Source organism: Sipha flava, unplaced genomic scaffold (genome assembly GCF_003268045.1).
Source record: "Sipha flava isolate LNK unplaced genomic scaffold, YSA_version1 101_pilon_pilon, whole genome shotgun sequence".
Classification (NCBI taxonomy): Eukaryota; Metazoa; Arthropoda; class Insecta; order Hemiptera; family Aphididae; genus Sipha; species Sipha flava.
The window spans coordinates 2,009,612-2,029,355 of record NW_020271715.1 but is presented as its reverse complement, the minus strand read 5'-3'; the positions used below and the strand labels follow the sequence as shown (position 1 = coordinate 2,029,355).

The window sequence follows — 19,744 nt, the reverse complement described above, 5'->3', positions numbered from 1 at the left end:
GTTGCCAACTCGTCCTCGCCAGGACACGAGGTAGTGTTACCAACTACGTCTTATGGTTGATATGTAACAGGACCGAACAGAATATGTCGTTTTATATATTGATTACACGTTTAAAAGTTATCCTAAAATTTTTTTTTCCCAATTATTCATTGGACCCGAGTTTTCAAAAAGTTTAATGCTTAATACTAATAATTGTTAATCGTTTCATTCAAAACTCAATAATGTGTATACCTCTTCATATTCAAATATTTTTCAATTTTTAGAAGTATTGAAAAATGTACAAACTTAAATGAACATCAAAATGCGTAGCTTTATTCAGATAAAAAACGACGTTTGGTTGTGGAAAAAAATTATATCCTTAAAATCATGCGTCAGTATGAAAATAAGGTTATGACCTGTTTAAAGTTAGTTGAAAAGTTAATACATACAAATTTAACAGTTTAATTTTTTAGTTTATTTACTTTTTATTTAAAATTTAAATTTGCAGTTTTATATTTTTTTATCACACAACTCTTTGTACATTAAATAGGTTTTGATGAATCAAATTATAAGATGAACAATGAGTACATTATCATTTAGTGTATTTTGATAGGTAATAAATTATAAAGAAATAAATAATCATGCACGCAATTCGTCTCTGTTGTGAGAAAACTACGCACGCAATTAGGTTCCACTATCAGTAAACTATGCACGCGATTTAACATAGATAATAATTTTCGTATGCGATTCGGAAATTTGTGGTATTTAGAATGATTCAGTATTTGTTTCTATTCATAATCTAAACCAGGGTTGTCTAACCTTTTGTAATTGGCTGGCCAATTTACATTTTTATAAGAACACTAAGGGTCGCAAAAAATAAAAAAAATATATTATATTATTATTCAGTAAAATCTGAAATCAATAATTGCTGTCTAATAATGACTTCCACAATCTCATACCACAAAAAATTGGATTCGATGTGGCTGCTATAAAAACACGATACCTACATACGTACGTAGTGAGCTGAATTCAATCATGGTTTTGAACGTATACCAACGTTTTATAGTAAAAAGCATAAAAAAGTATTCAAGCATAAACGATTTTGTTATAATAGTATTGTGACTTCTTTTTTATAAAAATCTTCTATGAAGGAGGGCCAAAAGAAAAAGGCTCTGAGGGCCACATATGATTCGTGAGCCACTGGTTGGAACACACTGATCAAAAAGAAATTCATAATTAAATTATGAAAAATTAAATTTTATGAAACAAATCATAAATGATTTCTTAAATAAACTTAGTATCTATAAAGTTGATTAAATAATTAACTAAAACGTTTTTCAATTTTATTTTTCAGTTGTGTATTAATAAAACAATGAGTTTTTTATAACAAATGTATTTTATATTCAGTCGATTTTTAGTAAATATAGTATTATGTTTTTTTTTTTTTTTTTTTTTTTTTTTTAATGCAGTCACCATTAGTTCCTTTTTAAGTTTATCAAAGTATAAAATTGGTTATGTAAATATGTATTTAGATGAATAAAAATTAATTGAAGTGTCTCAGTTCAGTACTATTTACAATGAAGAACGTTAATAATTCCAAGAGAAAGAAAAACATTCAATAAAATCTAAATGAGTTTGTTGGTGTACAAAAATAGTTTTTATTTTTTTTTCTGTGTGGTGACTATCCGTTTTATTTAAGTTAGTATTTAGGAAATGAGCAAACGTATGTCATAAAAAATAAAAGAAAGTGATAAAAGCCACCAAACAAATGTTGAAGTCAAATAAAAAATATTTTTCAATTTAGAAGAAAATAATTATCATTCATTTTAAGGAAAATCTTTTTTAAGTTTTGAATTATATTTACATTTATCGAGTAAATATTAAATAATATTTAATTCATTCAAATAAATAACAAAGTTGCGGTACGTATTCTAGACTATTAATAATTAATTTACTTAATTTATTTTTATTTTTTTATTTTGAACCTAATAAATATTTATTTATGACACATGTTTTTCGAAGAAATAATACACCACAAATATGTTCCTAGAATTCTTTAGAATGTTTATGAAATGCTCAAAAGCGTACGTATAGTAATAGCACAAACTGTATAATTTACTTAAATCGCATTTTCATTAATATTATGATGCATGTTGGTAATAGTCCTACATTTTTCAATCTCAATTAATTTTTTATTAGTTTGTTAATAGCATGTATAGTATTTTCAATTTTATCAGATGTTTATTAATTAATGACGCAGCAATAAAAACTATTTTAATATTTACTGATACATCAAGATTTCTGTATAAAGGACTAAATTAAAATTAAAATAAATTGTTAACAACACATGAAATTGTAATACTGATTTAAAAAAAGTAGGTAATAAGCATCTTCAACATGAAAAATCAATCGTAATTAAAAAGAAAATCAGTTATCTGATCAAATGATATATTCATATTTTAATAGAACTTACGAACTAGAATTTTTATGTTCTTAAATTATTATAAACGAAGTAAAATATTAATGTCCAATAAATACAGAAGTTTGGTAATCACTTAAATAATTCGGTCCTACTAAAGCTTAGACATCCCATAGTAAGAAGAACGCTTAAAGCGTAGTGCTCAATTGTTCGAAATAATTTATCATTATTTTATGAATATACAAAAACAAAATGTTATATTATTTAAATTTTTAAATGTCTATAGTTTAAAGTATGGTTGAAATAAATAAAGATTTAATATTTCACTGTAAAAAATTAATATTACTTTGATTAAAAAAAATAAAAAAAAATAAATAATAAATAATAAATAATAAGAATCAAATCAAATGTTTACTTAACTTTTCAGAAAAATGAATTATTTATAGTAGTTTTATATTTTAGCTTATGTTCAGGGAAACTATAGAAAGATATGAAATTGAATAGGCACTAAGTATCTTTATTGTCTATTTTTCTGTCAAAATAGTTGCTAAATGAACATTTTAGTGCATGTTTAATACTCCAAAATTATTCATAGAAAATAGTAAAAGGAAAATCATCAATTTCATGCATATTGTTCACATGATTTTATATTGTTATAATTTAATAAAATCAAAATAGAGAATATGATTTAAAAAAAAAGTATATATATATATACTAAGCATTTGTTAATTATCAGTGTATTTTTTGATTCTAACCATAAGAAACTTGATTTATGATTGGTTGACTTTACAAACGATTGCGATCACCGATTTTAATTGGATTGGCATTTAACAATTTTGGTTATTTTTCACTTGTACCGTATACGGTACAATAATTTTAGTCATAAATATAGAATTTTATAATAATAATTTTAGTTAAGAAATCAGATTTAAATGTAGCAGTTTCTCATATAAAACCTAATATGGAAACTATAGATTCAAAAATTGAAGCTCATATTTTCCATTAAAATAAGAAAATTGCTAATATATATTTTCATATTATTTATTTTTCTTACATTTTTTTTTATTTATTTGAACATCTTCTTCTTATTATTCTATGGTATTTTACAGGCCATTAAGGATCATTGCTACATCAACCACTTGCTTCGACTGATCTCTTTCCTCAGCCAGTTCAACTCCGTTCTCAATTTCAAGTTATTTTAAGTCCTTGTCCACTCTATTCTTCCATCTTTGTCTGGGACGTCCTCTTGGTCTTTTTGTATTTGGTTTCCATTCTGTAACTTGTCAAATTATTTTCTCTGATCTCCACACGTGGCTAGCCCATTTAAATATACTACTTTTTAATACCCCATTGATGGTTGCTTCTCCATATAGGTTTTTTATTCTCTTGATTTATCCTCATCTCATATTCACCTTCGTTGATTTTTTTGGGTTCCCAAATTCTTCTTAATATCTTCCGTTCAAAGGTCGCTAATTTAAGTTCGTCTGATTTTGTTGTAGTCCATGTACTACATACATACAAGGCTACTGGTCTTACTAGGACTTTGTACAGTGTTATTTTTGATTTTCGTGAAAAAACTTTGATTTAAAAAGAGGTACCAATCCAAAATAGCATCTGTTTGCCTTGCTAATCGTATATTTATTTCGTTATGGCTATTGGCGTCCTGGTTAATGTACACTCCTAAATATTTGAAATTATCCTCTCTTTCAAATTTGTAGTCAACAATATCCAAATGTCCTGATCTGCTGTTATTTCTAGTTATGACCATGTATTTTGTCTTATCCTCGTTTATTGTTAACCTTATTTTTTTTCCATTTTCCAATACATTTTTTGTAGTATTCTTTAGATGCACTTAATCTTCTGCCATTATGACTATGTCATCTGCATATGCGGCCATTACTAATTATTTGTCAACTCTCATTTTAACTCCATTTGCTGTGACCAAGGTATTTTTGATGACAGACTCCAACGCTATATTGAACAATGCAGGGGACAAGGCATTTATTTAAACATACATATTCAAAAATGTTTCATATTCTATTACTTATAATTTTTAGGGGTTGCATTAAAAACCAAATATAAGTTGGGGGTTGCGATTTAAAAAAGTTTGAAATACACTGTTATACACTATATGAATGTCCATGAACTACTGCAACACACGATGTAGGCTATGCAGAGGTCTAGGCGTTTTTTTGCGACTAAATAATGTAATTTGAATGTTTTAGATATTTCGAAGTAGGGAAGTTTGAAACAAGAGATTGGTTGATTTTTTAAAATTAATTTTAATGATCCATTGAGTCTGGGGCAGATTTTGTTGATCAGTTGCATAAGTTGGAGTCAATATTTTTACAGAAATTTTGAATGTTGATGTTTTTATTGGTGTAGTTGTTCCTAACTTCTAGTTAAGGTTTAAATTAAACCACTCTACTAATCAAAATCTTTTTTGGGTAACTAAACACATACATTCTACGTTGAATAAAACTCTCATATTGATTAAGGCTTTGTTAAATGTCTTGTTAAGATATTAGTACGTATATTTTAAATATTATATTATTAAAAATTCTCATTAAACACTTGTTAATTACATCTACCGTCAATTTAACTATATATTATTGATGATGTTTTACGAGAATATCACTTAAAATAACGCATGCATTATTATTATATAATATTGCAATGTTTAAATGAAAACAATTTTACTTTTATAATTAATAAATAAATTTCTTTTTCTTTTTTTTATCATCTATTTTCAATTATTTTTGGGCTTAGTCACAACGCACTTCATCACAAATCGAATGAGAAAGACAACAACACATCCGTCACACGTATAGTAGCTGTTCTTTTATATTTTCGAATGACATATCTTATGGTTTCTCTTTATTTTCTTTATTTCATCACGATATTGATGTCAAGTAGAAATATTTTTACGTTTTACTCGATGAGCTTTTTTTACATATTATATTATACTATAATTTATTTCGATTATTTTTAGTTTTTTGCTAGTACATTAATGAATAAAAAAAATTTAATCAAATTAATGTATCAATAATGTATTTTCAACATAATTTTGCTCAAACAATTGGCACATAATTCACACTAAATTTATCGTAAAATATATCAATTGAAAAAATTAACTAATTAACAATTAGTACATTATAAGCATACTATTTGTAAGTTTACCGAAAACCGTTTTATTCGAATATTGTGTTTTTGTTTTCAACACTGAATAGTTTTTTTTTCAACTGATTACAGTAAATTTAATTCAAATATTATATTATTATATATGTTATATATGTTATATATTATATTATTATATTATTATTTTATTTCAAATATTCAAATATTAAATCACTTTAATATTAAAAAGGCTGTAACGCAAGTGCCGAAACAAATTATAATTACTCGAGTAACAAAATTAATTGAACTTTACAAATGAAAAAACATTTTAATAAAATTTGTTATTTCTTAAATTTTTTTTATTTATTATTTTTTTTAATTTTAATTTATTTTATTTTTTTGTAGATATTGGCATGCCATTTTTGGGATATGTAGTTGTTACTAAAAATATACGCTGTTATTCTGACTACACTCTTATACAACTCATTGATTTTCAAATTTAACATATAATTATTTTTAATCCACGGTCAATGATAGTATAGGTTCTTCATGATGTTCAAAAATATAATACTAGCCCTTATTCATTCCGTACATCGAAAACGGTATGAAGTTAAAATACGTATTAATATTTATTACGAATATTTTTCTTTATTGAATAGGAAGTAGAATAAAACTATAACTGCCCATATACATTTATACGATAAGAGTAGAAATATTAAGAATTCTAAAATAGTGAGCTGTGATCAATCAACATCAATCAAGAGAAGATCATCGATTTCTCATCATTAAAATTACTTGTATTCGGAATAAACATGACATTTTTAGCAAGGCTTTTCGATTGATAAAACGTATCTCAACTAAAAATAAATTAATACGAATTCTTATATATGTATCATTGAATTATTTATATTTTATAATGAATAGATGTTCACATACGGTTATAAAAATATATTTCGTTTGTAAGTAATATTCAGAAATACATATGTAGTGGAATCAAAAACATTTATTGAGATTATTAATTTAACCAATTTCATAGAATGAAGTTTTATATTATACAGAAAATATAACTTTTGTTTAAAAATAACATATTTACGTATATGTTCCTATTTGTCAACATAGAAAATAAAGTTCATTTGAGAGAAAAAAAAATGTTCCTGTATAAACAGATTTACAAAAATAATATTTTTGCATGGAGAATATATTTTAATGCAATAATGTAGTAATATGTTTGCATGCTTTTACTTAACTATAGTTACTTTAAAATAAGTGGTTATAAATAAAAATAACAAAACTCAATAATAATAAATTTTAAATATATGTATAACATGTTTGAATTTATTTTAACACCTTTCAACTAAATATAACTTTTACAAAGCTTGTTTTAGAATCATTTTTTAGTATGTAATAAAATATAATATACATAAAAGAAACTGAAAACCTTCAGGAGTAAAATATTAAGGTATATAATATAAAATACAATTATTCATTTTGCATGTACAATTTATTTCGATCTTTAAGTAGTTTTGAGTCCACGATACATTTTAGGGGATACATTTTAAAATAATAGCGACTTTAATATTGTTGGTAAATCCGTTTAAATATAGGCGCGTACACAAAAAAGTATTTTGGGATAGGTTTTAGGATGTATATTTTCATAATTATATAATCTGTATAACACTTTTACTATATACAAACATATTTAATAATTTTCCTGCATTTCGGGAGGGGTTGAACTCCTTAAACTCCCCTTGAATATCCTCTCCCACACACACATACACACACACACACACACACACACACATATATATATATATATATCATGAATAATTTAAGGAATATTACAGTCTATAATCTTACATTTATTTATACATTTATAACCCAAGTTAAAAATTTACTTCCAACCCTAGAGGCAATAACTTAATATGATACTATATATTTATGTTCAGCGTACAATTTCAAACCCTATTCATAACGAAATTGTTGGTTTATTTCCCTTAAATTTAAGTGGAAAATGCATATATTTGGTATTTGTACACATCTATAATATTTTGTTATTGTTGCGAGGCTAGATAAGATTAGGATAGAATTAGGAAATCGATGGTTGATATATCGATACAAATTGAACAGAGTTTGAAAAACACGTTTACACCGATAATCATTACCTATATTAAAACGCATATAAAAAGGTCGGGTTAGACTGATGATTAGATAAGATTCAGGAATAGTTGAATGGTAATGTTTTATTGATTTTTAAAATTTAAAACCAATATGCAATTGCAACTGAATCATTTTTTTTTTTTCATTGGTCGGTGGATTAGTTTATTTTTCAAATGATGGTTGATATTATTACATATTGTATTTTTAATGTTTAAATTTTGCAAAAAAAAAAAAAAAAAAATTGAAATTTGGGTAAATATATATTATTTCATATGACAGTAAACAGTAAACAACACAAATTTCATTTAAATATTTCGAAATTATGAAATGTCTGTAAAAATCTAATAAAAGTACTTATTATACTACAAGTTAATGTTTCGAGTCATTACGATTAATAATATAAAACTAAATAAATTATTGTTAAATAGAAGTTAGGTTAAGTAACTGAATGTATAATTCTGTTATTAATTTATATAGTAAAAAAGTAATATTAATAATAAATAATTTATAATTATTTATTATATATACTTATACTAAGCTATAATATTTATTATAGCTTAGTACTTAAAGATTAAGTTATGCATATTATGCCTAAATTTAAATACAAATCCGCCGTCATAAATGTTTCCATAAATTTATTCGATTTCTCTAAAACCAGGTTGGATGAAATAATATGTAGAATAATGGATTACATATTATAGTCAGCTGGAATGTGGTGTTATTATTAAAGAAATACGTTGAATTTTAACGGTTCGGATGTGATCCCAGGATTTGGAACGTGAAAAATAATAGCTACGGTAACCATTTTTCAAGTTATACTGTTTATGACAGCACATCCAAGGTTTCTTAGACCCATAACAATTCTCCAACAATTCGCACAGTGGAAAAAGAAAGAAAGTTTTAATAAAAATTAATTATCTGTCGTCTTACGTGACCCAACTTTCATCACAATAGTTTTATTGGACAAATTATAAATACAAAAAAGAAAATTTGACGGATATCATTTTTATGTCGAGGTCAACTGTAATAAATGTATTTCTACATACAACCTCAACAATTAAAATAAATTACAGTCAAACTTCTATGAATACTTAATAGCATTTAATCGCTAAAGTTTTGAATCGGGTATAGATTAGTTTCGTTTAAATCTACATAATACAATATTATTTATGTGCAACACGACAACCCGATAGAACTTCAGGAAGAACTTTTTATTATTAATTTATTTACGCAATTTAGTTTATTTACTTCCTCTATTTCGACGTCGCGACGTTATAAAAACACATGTTGATAAAATACGTACACATTATTGCTTTTATTATCATAATATCGCGACCGTTTACAATATTTATTATCACGCAGTCAAATGTTGCCACTTGAACAATATTTTATGCAATTTTAATCAATTTTAATATGAACAGTTAAGGCGTACCTACTGCACTAGCGCAATGGTGTGTACATACGATGTTTGAAATAATCGAAATTAAAAATGTGAACGCCGTTTCTTTTGCCAGTATTTATAGTTAATTCTGATTTATTAATTTAAGTATTATTAAAAGTCGGCATGCGAAATGCATTTCAAGCTTAATGCAGAGTAGTTTAGTTCAAATTTAGATATAGTATTGTGAATATTTCATTATTATTCGTATCGTGTACGGGAGCTTGTTGTAATATATTTTGTTGATAAGTTGGTAAAATAAATTACTCCTTTCCCTAGGGTGTGTTTCCCTACACAATTGTCTTCTCCAATGGATACCATTATTATACGTATCAGTCATGACTTTACCATAATATATTGATATAATTTTCAACAAAATTCACATATCTTGAGGTTTCCCATGCGATCAGATATGTTTTTGACTATTTATTTTTTGATAAAATTACACTCACAGATTTTTCTCAAGAAAACAAAAAAATAGAGTAATTTTGTCAAAAAATATTTCAATGCGAGTACATATTTAATACATTTGTAAACTTGTTATCAATGTACACATTTTTTAACAATATATACTATAATTTACTTATACGAGTACTATTTTTTAGATACTTTGAGAAATAAAATATTAAGCTTAAAAGTAATAATAAGTGTTTAGTGTATTATTTTATATTTAATTTATTAAAACTAAGACTAGAGGTATAATATTTAAAATTTCATCTCCATCACCAGAATTCACGAGCCACCATTGTTTATACAATAGTCTTAAGATTCAAATGATAGTTTTGCAAGATGAAATAATGAAATGGTTTGAACACTCTATGTGATGATGTGACGGGTTATTGGCATTGTATCAGTTTATACTTTACGGAATAGAAAAATAATAAAATAATTGAATTCAATTTATACGGCGTTTTTATTATACAACACTATTATATGAATTAATCATATGGTGTTGATATATGTTGTAAGCATTGCGTAGAATATTATAATTTACTTCGGTGACGTGAACTAGTGTTTTGGAAAAAATATTGTGTTACACAGGTACATATAATTATATTAAAATAATAATTGTAAAGTCTCCGTGACTTGCATACGGGATAATGACAATATTTAAAATGACGGTCCCTTACCGTTGAGATGTTTATACTTGGGTTTTAACGGAGTTCTGTTGTAGATTACTAGAACGTCCAGAAATGCCGTCATCACGGGTGTACGAAACCAGCATCACTTCGACTGCATCCTGATTGTCCTCTTGATCTCCGATCATCAATCCATCCTAAATCGAAACGAATTTGATTAAAATATAATTGAGCGTCATGTAACCATGGGATTTCTCGAGCATCTTTAGACACGTTGTTAGTGAATTTAAATGATCACAGTGAAGTTATGAAGTGTTAGACGTATGGATTTCGCATAATTATCTTGTTAAATTGTAGTGTTATACTGTATTATCTGTATTATGGTAACAGATTGAATTTAATTACTTTGAATTAATAGTATCACCATATAACGCATTTACAACAATCGTACGATAACGCTAAGACCTTTATACAATTTAAAAATTCTATATAAACCCATATATATATATTTAATAATAATATCTATAATTTATTTTATCAAAAAAATAAACAATATACATCAAAATGATAAGTAACAAATAAAATGTATTACATTTCTTAAATATACGAAGAACGTAATAAAAATAACAATAATGCAAAGAAAACTGTACCGCCGTTAATTATTTCAAAAATTAATTAATCAGATGGGCGTCATCTCTTCGTGTCAGACTTTTCAGACAATAATAATGATTTTTACGTAGTTACGGTCAGTCAAAAAATCTCTAACCCTTACTTCCTCAGTTAAGAGAAATAGACACAAATATTTTAATCACTGCAAATCGTTTTTTACCAATTACTCTTCCTGCCGAAGATGTCCAAATGTTGATGAACGACAATTATCACTCGATGTATACGTGTAGGGAATGTATATAATTTATACTTTAACTAGTGATTTAATACATTCACTGGCATCACTTCATTAATGTGTCAAATTAATATATTCATGCATATACAATATCGTTATTTTACTACCCATTATAGCAATAAATCAGATAAAACTGCCGTTTTTGTCGTTGGTGACTGTAGTGTTCATGTACGTTTATCGTGTAGACAAAATTTTTGTTGTATATGTTTTATTATTAAGATTATCAATAACATTAGTAAGGTTTGAAGTTTATTAAAAGTCTTACAGTCACACGTATTCATTGTTGATTCGTATGCCTCTACAATAGCCTTGCGTGTACAAATAAATAATGAATTAAATTTAAAATAAATAAAATGTTATAATATATTATGAATTTTAATGTATTTTGTACTTTGAAATATATTAAACTAAAATCGTATAGAATAACTAGATATTCTATGAAATAACTAGTTCAAGTATAATTTTCATGTATGATTTCATACTTAAACTAACATTCGTAGGTTATTCTTGAACTACCTAGTTATTTCATAAAATAACGAAATTAAATGCTTTAACTGTAACATATTTATATAATATAATAAAAAATATATACCTACTCATATATATATATATATTTTTTTAAAAGAACTAGGAAATAGGAACATAAATCAAAGCAGGTACGCACTAGCATTAATTTCGCCATTCGATGGAAACCTAACCTAACCAAATTTAACCTACTATTCTACAGATTTCGAATGCAAATATAATCTTGCATATAAATTATTGGCAAGTAATGTATTTCTTTATTTTTGAATTCCTTCTTTATATTTAAAAAAAAAAGTTGAAAATGCAGTAATTTTTTTTTAGGAAACCTTACTTTATTGATATATTTAGTCTTTACACTTCTACAATTGTCACTTGAGCAACTAATTTGAGTTATTCGACTCTTTTTTCGAAACATTCGCTTATTGCATGGACTGCAGAAGCTAGAGTCTTAATTATATCTTTCATAATAATAAATAATTGGGTATCTGTTTTTGCAAAAAATAGTAACGACGTCGATCATTATCAGTGTCCAACGGTAGATACGAGTAACAATATGTTTATAATGACTAGGGTTCTGGACTTTTTTCATTTGCATATTTTCTAATGATGGAGAATAATCTGAGTAAAATAAAACATTTGTTTTAAGCCATAGCGGACTAAAATAAAAACATTTTAATTGCATATTTTTGCATATTTTGCCGTTTTTTTATGCAAAATGCATATTAGAGAGATTTTTACAATTTAATTGTTATTTAGAGCATATTTACTCATTTTTATGTTTTATGTTAAGTAAATTTATTTTAAATGTTAACATTTTTATTTTTATTTATTAGTATCATACGTCCGTTAATACTTAATATAACAAATCATAAAAAGAGTCATCGCCTCATCGGGCATGGTGACTAGGGAAATATTTAATTATTTCTGTGTAAAGCTCTGTTTACTTGTCAATTAATAATATGTAATGAAAAATAATGAAAAAAAAATGATATAATAAAATGTAATAGATAGTTATAGTTGGTTATGGTTGGTCGTTTTTCAATGATTCATCGTTTTTCAAAAAATAGAAATGGGATTAGAAATGCTGAAAATGGAAAGGCCCCTGAAATTCATGAAAAAGTCCCTGAATAAATAAAAAAAAGAGGAAAGAATTAAAATTTCACAACCTAATCACTGATGTATGGAAACAGTAGGAGACTTCAGAGTCATGGATGATGTCTGCTCTATGCCCGGTATATAAAAAGGGAGATAAAATGGATTCAAAGAACTATAGAGGAATTTCTCTGTTAAACTCTTTGTACAAAGTCTAACCTCTTACTAAACAGATTGAACCCATTTATTAAAGAAACTAAGCAGGTTTCATGGTAGGTAAATTGATAATATATTAGATTTATATAATAAAAAAAGTAGCAGAAAAAAACCACGAAATCAATAAAGACGTACATATTCTATTTGTGAATTTTAAAGAAGCATAATGAATCAAAATAAACTGTGGAATGTAATATCTCGGATAGGAATACCAAAAAAGCTTATAAGAAGGATCAAATTGTGCGTACAAGGCTCTAAATTCAAGGTGAGTTTTGGAGGAGACTACTTAAATGACCTTTTACTTAAATTTGAATTTATAGTGTTCGACAAAGACATGCTTTGTCACCGGGTTTATTTAATATTGCCATAGAGTCAGTGGTGAATCAAGTCCCTAGTTAAGAGGAAGGAATAAAAACCAATAGCTTGTAATTTTAGCGTATACTGATAACTACTCTAAATGAGGAGTGTCAAAAAAAAAAAAAAATCTGCAAAAGAACTACTTTTAATAAGGGTAGATAAAGAAATCGGTCTTAACGTAAATTAAGAGAAAAAAATACCTAATATTATTCAGAATACATTACAGAGCAGGAAAGTAAGAAGTCTTGGGCTATTAATTTAAAAGAGTAGAATACTTCAAACACCTTAAAGTGTGAATGAAAGAAACCGGGATTAGTCTTAAAGAAATAAGAGAAAGATTGATAATAGCAAAATATGTTACTTTGGAATATCAACACTGTCCAAATTAATAGTCTTAATGATCTTTAAGATGCCTTAGAAGAAGAAGAAGAAGAAGAAGAATTAGAAGAAGAAGAGATTGGTTATTTAATGTTTGTAGTAATAAGATACTTGTAAAGTATTGTCATGGCGTACAATGAAAAATGGTAAAATTAAAAATTGAAACTGAGTTGGAGAAAAATGAAAGTTAAAAATCTGGAAAGCAAGAAATCTTTGAAATGTTACCTGAAATATTACAATTAAATTACATGGTGAATTTTTAATATATGCCGATGACGTCAGTATACGTGAAATGTTGGTTTTAAATTTATAGAAATATGCTGACCAACATTCGCCGTGCATTTAAATTAGAAAAAATCAGAAAATTCCAAATTTTACAGTAGTTCAACTTTGTAGGTAAGCATGCACTTATTTTTACATTTTTATAATACCAAATCTTTTTTCATCGTAAGAGGAGAAGATGAAAAAATAATTTGATCATAGAAAGTAAAATTATGGTCTTAGATATATGGTCTTGTATATTTTTATGTATATTTTGGTTATTTTTAGTACATTTATTTGTATGCATAATTCCTATAATTTTTATGCAATAAGTTCCGAATCCTAATAATAATTATTATATGTAGGCGTAATACTTTTCTATTTTTATACGATGTGTTAAACTGAATAATCTCTATAATATAACATAATACAAGAATATTATGAGATAAATATAACATATTTAAAACTTAACGAGTGTCAAATATTTTTTTTCTATTAAAATATATTTATCAATTTGCATTTTTACTTAAGGTCTATGCATTTTGTTGTTGGGCTAGGACCCCGAATATCGGTAGTAGATGTTTCGAGTTAATTTCTAAAATAAACTTGAAATCGCAGGTGGTGCATAGCAAAATTTGTACCACCCGTGTGCACATCTATAAATGAAAAATTTCCTCCTAAGACCTCAAATTACGAACATAACCCTGACTCAAACAAAATTGTTGTCAAATATCTTAAAGATAACCGGGTTGTATTCTATTTTTACCAGAACAAAGAAAATAAATCATATATAATATTCATTACATCCTATCTACATCCTTTAATAGATATTTATTAAAATTCATAAGTTAAGAACTATCGTCCATAGGATTTCAAATGAGAAATATTAATAATGTACTCCATAGAAAAATTAAGATACTTCTCTCTGTATATTTTATTGACTTAGAACTGAATAAAAACATTTCCAAATTTGCATGTTAACCTGTGTTATACAAAAATAAAATTCGATGTAACTCATATTAAAAAAAAAAAACATCCGCCAAAGTTTTCACTGTCAATTATAAGGCCACATGCGTGTTTATTGCAACCAACAACCTAGATACATACGCTGTGGTGATATCCAAAATGAATCTCAATGTATAAAAAATCAAAATGTACCCACAAAATGCGAATTATGTAGTGATCCGTACCCAGCCAATTACAAAGGATACTCAGTCTACAAAGACCTCAACAAAACACGTAAACTTTTATCTTCAAACCTCTGACATAAAAATACCTCGAACTATCAAAAACTTTCCACTTCAATAGTAACATATAAGTCCAACTTATCGGAATCTTCTCATCTACAAAAAGATAATGGTAACCCGACAAACGGTCCAAAAAAAAAAAAAAATCTCTCTTTCCCAAATGCCTCAAACAATATAACGAAACAACATTCCTAGTTTTTAATAAATTTAAATGTTTAATCAATCCGTTAAAATCTCTACTTACAACAGTCATCGATAAACTCATTTGGAACTGTGGTTACCAATAAGTTATCATCTTATATCATCTATATTCCTATGTTCTACTATTAATTAACATTTTATTTTATTTTAATTTCGATAAGTTAATGTAATTAACAATGATACGAATTAATTTCAAATTTTTCTTAATTAGTCATTTAAAATAAATAAAATTAGTTATTTAAATTAAGTAATTTAATAAGTAATTTAGTTAATTAATAATTAATAATCAGCCTCTCCAACTTATTCGCCAAATCATGCAAACCTGTATGTATCTTGACTTTCTCAATTTTTTCATATTGAACAGCCTAATCATATATACACAAACACTTCTAACCAAAATGATCTACCGTTAGACCACACACTATTTACTCTCTGAGTAGTCAGTATTGATATTGATAGTCAATATTGATATTAATTCATTCATCATAAAATGTAAAAACCAGAATATGTCTTGTAATATTATGACATTTCATTCTTTTTTTTAATTTGAAACTAAAAGACTCTTTTGAAAATTCCATAAATACCCTAAAAAATAATATTTAAAACGCTATAAAAATATTTTCTATCAATTATTATATTACTCCCAAAATAAAAAAGCTTATTTTGCTAAAATTGTGAGTCAGAAATAGCTGGTAATGGACTTACTACCCAGTCAACAAGCAATGATATAATTAGTTTTCCAACCAACTTAAATTTGCTCTCATTAAACATAAAAACTACTTACCCATCTTACATACTCGTATCTAATCTCTGTTCTCCTCAAATGGATCTCTCTGGAAAAAACCATATAACTTTTTAAGCACAGAACTGCCATACCTTTTCTAATCTACCACAATATTAGCCTCACTATACACTCCAAGAAAAATGTTATCTTCTGGTTAATAATTTTGTTCATTACTTACAACATTTCCCTGGACGCTCCTTATCTTCTAGAAGTAAAACAATTTAATCGCCACTGTCCATAGCACTACTAGCCTCGTTCATACCAGGAGAAAAAAAATTATAATATTATATTTATCTAGTATTTACAGTATATGATCTACGTTGTAAGAATAATGTAGGATGCAACCCACTACAGTTAGGATTAACAGACCAACAGACTGACCCAGTCAGTTAGTTCGGTCCAATGAAATACTAAACGCATCATATGGTATGATCTGGGCTAATACAGACTGAATCTTATGGAGCAGTCCACAAACATTCCAAAATGTTTTAAGATCGCACCGACAGACTGATCCACGGTCTACTTTATTAAATGTTATTTAATTAATGTTCCGGTCCGGTCTAAAAATAATATGAAACCGTTGGTTTGATCCAATTTTGGTCTTTGATTAACGTTTAAGTGTGGTTCAGTCCGATTTCAGTCCCCTGGTAAAATTTGAAGTCCGGTCTGGTCCTTAAAATAACGGACTGTGCAGAGCACTACCGCCTACATATTTTAAGACTTTTCCTAAAATCTTAAATATACAACCACTAATCTGGTAACTAATCTGGTTCTACGGATTGTATTCCAAATGGTTTCGACCAAACTAGCAAATACCAAAACCATTCCAAAAAATCTTCCAACGAATGATTGACAACGCATCTAATACGTTATCAATATGTCTTTGCACAACGATCTAAAAATACCAACTTTCGGATAAACAGGTGCTATATTACTTACGTCTCTACTACAAAATAAAATATTACTCTAATAGTCTCTTAGTTCAATTTCATTCCAATCATTTTTTAGAAAATCTATTCAAACGTTTTTAACATGAACTAACCTAATCTAACCTAATCTAACTTGTTCTCGTACATATAATTTCATAATAATTACTCGCTTTTCAGGTTCAAGTGTTTCTTTTGTGAAGTGCTCAAGCCTCTCACCATTATTTTTATACTATATTACATAACATTTTTTATTGAACACGTCTAAATAGATTAAAAATAAATGAATAAAAACGATTTTATACGAAATAAAAAATAAATAAAAATAATGGCTCTAGCATTTTATTTGAATTTATTTCGAAAATCATAGATACATAGTTACAAATGAAATTTTTTATATTAATAAGATATTAATGAAAATATACATGGGTAGTACTGTACTATCAATGTTATTGAAAAAACTCTCCACCAATTAGGTATAGTATCTACTTTAAAACAGTAATGCGTAACGAATGATAAAACAAATGAAAACAATATTTATGTTTTCAGCATTTAATACAAATATAAACTATATAGATTGTTGCAAAATATACATCAACTTCGGTATATAAGCGGGTCCACTATGGCAGAATGAAACAATTTAATTTGACAAATTTACGATCATTTTTACATGTAATGTGTTTTTCTCGTAACTTCGAATCCTCACCTTTTTTTGACACATTATTTATATGGAAAATCACATGGTCAAGAGGACAAATTTGTTACATCGAATTCCATCAATTTTAATGGTGCAAATAAAACTCGTAGTAGGATATAATAAGGATGAAAAAAAAAATCAATAAATAACGTGTACTTTATTCTCAGTTGATAAATCAAAAATATGTATCCAAATTTAGTATCCATATAAATGTAAACATAATATATAACATGAATATATTATACTAACCTTATTAGTTACCTCGTATTATGTGTTAGATATAAGTCCAAGTAATATAATAATCACGAATGGTATTGCAAAATGTAAGTATTGTAAGCAGAATGTTTGTATTTATATTTATTACAATAAGTATTCATAAAGTAAACGTCTTGAGTACATTGCATGATAAGTGAAAAATTAATTTAATTATAGTATTTAAATACTTTATAATATTCGTATATGTTATATTTATTTAATTAAACAGAATTTCTATAATTATAGTCGTGATGAATAATTCTTTGTCTCCACTTTCGTTTGATTAGAATTAGTCCTGTAGAAGCCATTGTTTTAATCGCCGATTTTTATGTTTTTGTTCTCAAGAAACAGGATAAAGAATAGTATACTGTCAAAGGCTTGTAGTATTTATTTTTACACCAGTCTTGGATAACAGACATTCTTGTGTTGCTTTATGGAGAAGAATGAATATGAATCGAAAGAAAAGGTGGATTACATATTGAAACGTAATTATGCAATATAAGTACATGAATATAGTGCAACAATGGGACATAAAAAAAAATTCATTCGGGAAAAAATACGATTTCGCGTTAAACTCGGAAATAAACACGAATTGTTTTTGTGCGTATAGAGGTGTATATGATATCTATAAACACACGCTACGTGTATGCGCTCATTGCCCGGAACGATAAAATCTGAGCACGTACATCCGATGACAACTTTAATTTCCGGGAAGCGCTATTGAATAACGGATCGATTTGTATGAATTAAATTAAATAATATATATATATATATATATATATATGTATTATGTATGGAGGATTAGTTTGCTTACGGAGAACCGTGATCGTCATAAAACGTATCGTTAATCCGTCGGCAGTGACGACTAATGAAACATTTCACTCGAACACCGAATGAACGAACAACGTGCTGAGGTCATGTTAGTATTATAGAATACATTTGATTTTTTTTTCCTTAATCCGTTTTGTCGTATTTACAAACGGTTAAATCGTTATCGTAGCTGCGCCTCAATTTCTGATAGAGCGCGGTTAATCCTTGAACCGTCAACGTAAATTTCCTCTCACAAAATTATAATGTTAAATAACTACACACCCTATAATCGCTGACCTATCAAATTTAGGTCGAGTCACAAGCTGTACCAAGCTGAGAATATTTCATAAAGTTAAATACGAACTATATTTGTGTATTATGAGTATGATCTAGGAAAACTCACCATCTGTTAGGTACAGTTACCAAAATATACAATTTTTTTTTTCAAATTTCTCATCGAAATGATCGTCAGAGATCTTTGTCGATATCTTTTTCACTCAAGAGGGTAAAGTAGAGTATCATTTATACTCTTTCTCTAAGTAGAGGATTATCATGTACGTGGACGAGTAAAGTCTTATACTTCTAAAATATTTTATTCTACGAGAGCAAAATGATTTGTAAAATGAAAGTTTTAAAATTAAATTTTACTGCAATTAACTGTATTAATTTATATGTTTAAACATAAAATTCCAGTAAAAATTAAAATAAAAATCAGGTATATTTAAATATATAAAATTAAAAAATATATTCATAATAAAAAGTAACAAAATAAAATATGCATATTGTCAATATTATACGGAATTATATTAAATATAAAAATGTATGTTTGTGTTAAAGAAAAAAATTATAATTTTTTTACTATTTATATTCCAATCTAAAATATTTATAATATTATTGTAAAA

At 26.6% G+C, this 19,744-nt stretch overlaps 1 protein-coding gene across 3 annotated transcripts in view; it reads right to left on the bottom strand.

Annotated features, from left to right (window-relative positions):
- LOC112680308 (neuropeptide Y receptor type 2-like) overlaps positions 1-19,744 on the bottom strand; it is a 217,761-nt gene that overhangs the window by 9,397 nt on the left and 188,620 nt on the right. For all 3 annotated transcript variants that reach the window (XM_025550380.1, XM_025550371.1, XM_025550363.1), the window contains one exon: positions 10,241-10,386. In XM_025550380.1, coding sequence (XP_025406165.1) covers positions 10,252-10,386 — 135 coding nt within the window. In that variant the 3' untranslated portion in view covers positions 10,241-10,251. The remainder of the gene's footprint in view (positions 1-10,240; positions 10,387-19,744) is intronic.